Source organism: Drosophila tropicalis, unplaced genomic scaffold, assembly GCF_018151085.1.
Source record: "Drosophila tropicalis isolate 14030-0801.00 unplaced genomic scaffold, ASM1815108v1 contig_33, whole genome shotgun sequence".
In the NCBI taxonomy this organism is placed as follows: Eukaryota; Metazoa; Arthropoda; class Insecta; order Diptera; family Drosophilidae; genus Drosophila; species Drosophila tropicalis.
Genome location: NW_027172787.1, coordinates 64,248 through 71,126, shown reverse-complemented (window position 1 = coordinate 71,126; position 6,879 = coordinate 64,248). Strand labels below are relative to the sequence as shown.

The 6,879-nt window shown below is 47.1% G+C and overlaps 1 protein-coding gene across 1 annotated transcript; it reads left to right on the top strand.

Moving 5' to 3' along the window:
• Positions 1-1,424: 1,424 nt before the first annotated feature.
• Positions 1,425-2,273, top strand: LOC137572476 (uncharacterized). The gene is made up of 2 exons (XM_068284232.1): positions 1,425-1,577; positions 1,728-2,273. The coding sequence occupies exons 1-2, from the start codon at positions 1,425-1,427 to the stop codon at positions 2,271-2,273; spliced, it is 699 nt and encodes a 232-aa protein (XP_068140333.1).
• Positions 2,274-6,879: the final 4,606 nt, after the last annotated feature.

The following is a 6,879-nucleotide window of genomic DNA, read 5'->3' as shown; positions in this document are numbered from 1 at the left end:
TGCCGTCTGCTTGTGATGACTCAAGCCAGACAACTCCTTCAATTTCCCGCGGTGATACAAGAGTCAAGAAGCCTTTTTTCGGGTGTTAGCACAGAGAATAGGGATGTCCTACTGATCGCCATATGTACTAGCAAATTGCCAAAGTTCACAATCCTCCTGTAGGAACAATCACTGCCAAATAAGACTGTCGTCTCCATTTAGTGCTATTTAAACCAATTCCTCAACGATCGGTAACGTGTCCTAGAATCCACCGACCCCAAGTGTCAAAGCCATCCCCATTAGCCCCCGAAAATCCTCCTCGACGATGAAGGTCCAAGCGTTCCCCGCGAAAGCTCAGCTCAAACCGCAAGCCGATAATCGCTGTAGATCTGTTTCCCCACATCCTCGGAGAGCGGATCAAAAGGATATTGGTGATTTCGTCGGGTTAGAAACTATCTTTGGATGGGTTCTGTGTGGAGCTATTATGCCTGATCCTCCGATGTCTCGATTACGTTTCGCTGCGCAGACCTGAGTCAGTCCTGCAGCAAAACTTGATGTACTCCTCACCAAGTTTTGGGAGGTGGAAGACCTTCCCGCAAAGCCGGAAAAGGAGGATGACGTATTCTGCGAGCGGTATTTCCAGGAGACCACCCGAAGAGGGAAGGACGGCCGATATATTGTGTCCCTTCTGTTCAAAGGTCCGAAAAGCGTCGACTTGGGTCATTCAAGACCGATCGCGCTGGCTCAATTCCTGCGAAATGAAGCACGCCTTCGCAAGGATCCCGTCCTATAAACGCAGTACGATGCCATAATTCACGAATACGACGAATTTGGCCATATGATTCGGGTGACGCCGCCTCAGGATGGAAAAAACTTTTATCTCCCCCATCACGCCGTGTTTAAGCTCGACAGCACCATCAACAAGGTACGCGTGGTATTTAACGCGTCGAGTCCCTCCACCCGAGGCGTCAGCCTTAAAGATGTCTTGCACACCGGGCCTACTCTTCAGGCGATGTATCCTCAGGTCAGCGAAATCCTTCGGAACTACATGTTTGTTGATGATGTCCCTGCCGGCGCTCATACTGAAGACGACGCCCGTATCGCCATACGAGAGCTTCAAGCTGCCCTTCAATCAGCGGGCCTCCCGCTTCGGCAGTGGACGTCCAATAAGAAGGAAGTACTTCAAGCTATCCCAAAAGACCATCTGCTGCGAGAGGACTTTTTCGAGCTGGAAGACGCGAAAACCTTGGGAATCCGCTGGCAAGCAGCCGAAAACGTCTTCTTCTTCACCGTAGCGGACCCACCAGTGAAGGAGTCGGTCTCCAAGAGGCCCATATCGCTAAACTCTTCGACCACGCTGGCTGGCTAGCGAAGATATTCATGCAGCAAATCTGGTTAACCGAACTTGTCTGGGATGGCGCTCTGCCGCCTCTCCTGCTGCAGCAATGGCACGAATTCCTGCAGGATTACCCAGGCCTCAGTCCACTCCGCATCCCCCGTTGGCTAAACACCAGCGATACGCTCTCGTAGGAGCTTCATTTGCTTCAGTGACGCGTAACGGAGCAGCCCTATATGTGCGGGTTCGGTATCGCGATCATGTAAGCGTCCATTTATTAATGGCTAAGACCCGTGTAGCTCCGTTCAAAACAGTCTCGCAGCCTCGGCTGGAGTTGTGCGGAGCGGTTTTGCTAGCCGATCCCTGGGCGTCAATCGTTCCTGAACTCCCAATCCCACCTTCAACTTCCCAGTTTTGGACCGACTCCACCATTGTGTTGGCTTGGCTTAATAAACCCCCGTGTAGTTGGTCCATCTTCGTGGCCAGCATCTGCAATAGCACCAGTGGCCAAAGCTGGTCACATGTGCGTTCCGAAGACAATCCCGCTGATCTGGCAAGCCGTGGAGTCTCCGCGGCCAAGCTATCGTCCAGTAGCCTCTGGTGGCATGGGCCAGACTGGCTCCGGCGGTATCCCGAGTACTGGCCAAATTTCAACAATGAACTTCCAGACACCCAGCTGGAGCAACGAGTTCAGTGGCACACCACCGCGACCACACTACTCGATGACGTTAGCGAACGTTTCTCGTGCTATGGTAGGGCATTACGAGTCACCGCGTACATCCTACGCGTCGCCACCAAAACAATTTCGACGCCTTCCATGGTCCACCTCACCAATGACGAATTGCTCTCCGCCAAGAGCGCCTTGCTTCGGATCTCCCAGCGTCGAGAATACGTCGCGGAGATACGCGCCTTGGTGAATGGCGACCTTTTATATCATCGAGCACGCTACTCAATTTGAACCCATTTCTCGACCAACATGGGATACTCCGCTCCTGCGGGCGAATCCGGACCGCTGAATCCCTCCGGTACGATGATCGTCACCCTATTCTCTTCCCCTATAATACCCACATCACGCGTCTGCTTGTTGAATTCGCCCACCGCATCACGTTGCATGGCGGCAATCAACTGATGGTGCGGTATCTACGAACCAAATTCTGGATTCCACGGATTAAGAATCTTATGAAGTCCCACAGCAAGGGGTGTAAAGTCTGCATCGTTTATCGTCGACGACTTTGAGTTGAGTCTGCACTCAAATGATGGGTGATCTCCCTCGAGAGCGCATCACGTACTCCAGGCCCTTCACCCACACCGGCATTGACTTCGCAGGGCCCTTCGAGGTCAAGAATTAAACCGGGCGTGCGTGTCTCATTACTAAGGGTTATGTCTGCGTCTTTGTGTGTTTCAGCACGAAGGCAATCCATCTCAAGGCTACCTCCTACCTCACCACTGAGCTATTTCTCGCAGCCTTCTCTCGGTTCGTCGCACGTAGACAGTGCCCACAGCGCATTTACTCCGATAATGGCAAAACAAGATTCAGGTCTTCGCCGTGGTCGTATTGTCGGAGCCATTCCATCGGCTCCATTCCTTAACACGGTTCCGATGCAGTGCCTCGATTGCCCCCTGGCTGAGCCGTACTACAACAAGCCCGCGCCTATTGATACAATTATCGGTGTAGACCTGTTCCCCACATCCTCTGAGAGCGGATCAAAAAGGATATTGGTGATTTCGTCGGGCTAGAAACCTCTTTGGATTGGTTATCTTGTGGAGCGATCATGCCTGACCCTCCGGTGGCTCGATAAGATTTCGCTGCCCAGACGCGAGTCAATGCGGCAGCAAAACTTGATGTACTCCTCACCAAGTTTTGGGAGGTGGAAGACCTTCCAGCAAAGCCGGAAAACGAGGATGACGTATTTTGCGAGCGGAATTTCCAGGAGACCACCCGAAGAGGGAAGGACGGCCGATATGTTGTGTCCCTACCATTTAAAAGTCGGAATAGTGTCGCCTTGGCTCATTTAAGACCGTTCGCGATAGCCCGATTCCTGCGAAATTAAGCACGTCTTCTCAAGAATCATGTCCTAAAAACTCAGTACGACGCCATTTTTCAGGAGTACGAGGAATCGGGCCATATGATTCAAGACCACCTCAGGACGGGAAAAACTTTTATCTCCCCCATCACGCGGTGTCAAGCCCGACAACACCACCACCAAGGTACGCGTGGTATTTAATGCGTCGAGCCCATCCACACGAGGGGTCAGCCTTAACGATGCCTTGCACACCGGGCCTACTCTCCAGGCGATCACACGCTTCATGTACTAAAATGGCGGTTCATTCAGACAAATCCGAGTCGACCCCAGGCATATCCCTTTCCAGCGGATCCTCTACCGAGATCGTTGCGGCAGTGTTCAGGACTACGAGCTACAAACAGCAACGTTTGGAGTTAACTGCGCGCCGTTCCTCGCGATTCGAGTCCTGTTACAATTGGCGCGAGATGTGCAATCCATGTATCCTCAGGCGAGCGAAATCCTTCGGAACCACATGTATATTGACAATGTCCTAGCCGGCGCTCATACTGAAGACGGCGCCCGTCTCGCCATACAAGAGCTTCAAGCAGCCCTTCAATCTGCGGGCCTCCCACATCGTAAGTAGACTGCCAATAAGAAGGAATTACTTCTGGCTATCCCAAGTGAGCACTTACTGCGAGAGGACTTTCTCGAGTTGGAAGACGCAGCACTGCGAACACCTTTGAATTTGCTGGCAAGCCGTCTTCGGACTTCTTCACCGTAGCGGACGCACCATTGAATGAGTCGATCTCCAAGTCGATCTTCGACCCCGCTGGCTGACTAGGCCCTTTTGTTATTCGAGCGAAGATATTCATGCAGCAAATCTGGTTAACCGAATTTGGCTGGGCTGACGCCCTGCCGCCTCACCTGCGGCAGAAAGCGTACCGAGCAGCCCAATATGTGCGAGTTACTTATCACGATCAAGTAAACGTCCATTTATTAACGGCTATGACCCGTGTAGCCCCTGTGAAAACAGTCTCGCTGCCTCGGCTAGAGTTGTGCCGAACGGTCTTGTGTTGGCTTGGCTAAATAAACCCCGTGCAGTTGGTCCACCTTTGTGACCAATCGAGTATCTAGCATCTCCAAAAGCACCAGTGCCCAGGCCTGGTCACATATGCGTTCCGAGGACAACCCCGCTGCCGAGCTGTCGGCCAGTAGCCGACATGGGATACTCCGCTCTTGTGGACGACTCCGACCCACTGAATCCCTCCGGTATGACGAACGTCACCCTATTCTCTTCCCGTACAGCACCCATTTTACCCGCCTGCTCGTCAGATTCGCCCATCGCATAACGTAGCATGGCGTCAATCAACTAATGGTGCGGTATCTGCGAACCGAATTCTGGATTCCACGGATCAAGAATCTGGTGAAGTCCCACATCAAGGGGTGTAAAGTCTGCATCGTTTATCGTCGACGACTTTGAGTTAAGTCTGCACTCAAATGATGGGTGATCTCTCTCGAGAGCGCATCACGTACTCCAGGCCCTTCACCCACACCGGCATTGACTTCGCAGGGCCCTTCAAGGTCAAGAATTAAACCGGGCGTACATGTCTCTCTAGGTTCGTCGCACGTAGACAGTGCCAACAGCGCATTTACTCCGATATTGGTGCACCTCGAAGGTGCTCGAAAGACTTTCTGGACGCCACCAAGCATGACATAATGATGGCATTTCCCCAGCATATTTTATCCTGGCATTTCATCCCGCCGAGCGCCCCCCATATGGGAGGACTGTGGGAGGCTGGGGTCAAAAGTTTTAAGACCCTATTTTACAAGTCCTCGTCCAATGTTAAGTACACGTTTGAGGAGCCTTCCACTCTTATGTGTCGAATCGAGTCGTGTTTGAAATCCAGGCCGATTCCTCCCATGAGCGAGTACCCAGAGGATCTGCTGGCATTGAGCCCGAGACACTAACTTATTGGAGGACCGCTCTTATCCTTTGCATAACCGGAGGCTCTCGTCGAGCCTATGTCGTTAATCAACCGATGGCAGCTACTGAAGTTAATCCAGCATGCTTTCTGCAGCCGTTGGATGCCGGCGAAGTACCGCGCGTTTTAATTATTCCATCAGCTCCCGCCAACTATTGTACTCTCATTGGATCCGCCCTTCCAAAAACAAAGATTTAAATAACACCATTGTAGCATGTTCTAGAATAAAATAGTAATAACATTACAAACATATTGTAGCAACTAGTATATATATTTATATTTATATTTATGTGCTCAACATTCAAGTGCATTTGCCTCTTCAGTAAGATGACCACCCATGAGTGCATGGTGCTGGACAATTGCTGTGTCGGCAAATATAACACGCGAATTAAGATTGAGTCTGTTCTGGTTGAGTGTTAAATCAAGACTGCTTTATTGAATAAAAATCATATTCTGGTTTGGCTTACATCTAAGTGTTTATAATGTTTTCTTCTGGTCACTTTTCTTGTGACACTCTATGCCATGTTTAGGGAAACTGTCACTTATCTTGTGACACTCTATGTTTAATGGAATGGTATTGTTTATGTTTACATTAATGTGGAGTGTAGACCTCTTGGGTCGGCTGTTATAGGAAGTGTTGCTAATGGCATAACTCCTCCCCTCTGAGAGTATGAATTCTCCTGAATTCTGTTTACATTAATGTTTATATTTTTCTTTTTACAGTATATATGTATATAAATGGATAAACATATAATAATAATAATAAAAAGTGTTAAAAATATGCCATTTGTCATTTTCTTTTCGTATTTAAGTTCTGTGATTTCTTTTAAATTGTCAAAATTATCTATTGTTACATGATCAAAGTTAATTGTGTTTTTATAGGTTTGATTCAATAGTTCTGTTGGATAAAAAAATTTTTCGTGAAATTCTGTTTTTTCGTTAAAAAATATTTCATTTAGAATTTGAATTTTACAGTTACCGAATTGAATTAAGTTACTTCCCTTAAGTATAATATTTCTTTTATCGCAATTTTGATATATTTTTGTATTCTTGGCATTTTTGATTATAATTGTATCATCGTCAATTTCTTCGATACTCGTTATATTGTTGAATATAAATTTGCAATTATTATTAATGGTACAACTTTTACTTAATTTTAATTCTTTTAAAATTTTGTTGGGTTCATATGTAAATGTTTTATTATTTATTTCTACAATTAACTGATTTTCTTGGTCTATTTGTATATAATCTATATTTGGTATAGGAATAATTAACTTGACATCTATGGTTATAAATGATTTTGGGATTTTAATTGCGATTATGATGCAATTATTCTTATATTTTAAAATGCCCATACGGATTAGCTTTAATTTATAAAAATCAATGTCAAATTTATTTATTTCCTCTTCTGATAAAATTTCTGGTACGATTATATTATTTTTTACTGATGCTATGTTTTCCTGAATATAATTTATTTTGAATTCTATATTTTTTAATTTCCCCATTTGGTCATTATGAAGTATTTTCATTTCTATTTCTTGATTTTGATTGTCCATGCTTGTAAGTATGTCCTTGATTA

Coding starts and splice junctions, on each gene's coding strand:
- LOC137572476 (XM_068284232.1), top strand. CDS start 1,425: ATGGCACGAATTCCTGCAGGATTACCCAGGCCTCAGTCCACTCCGCAT. Junction 1,578..1,727: donor GGGTTCGGTATCGCGATCAT/GTAAGCGTCCAT, acceptor TCAACTTCCCAG/TTTTGGACCGACTCCACCAT.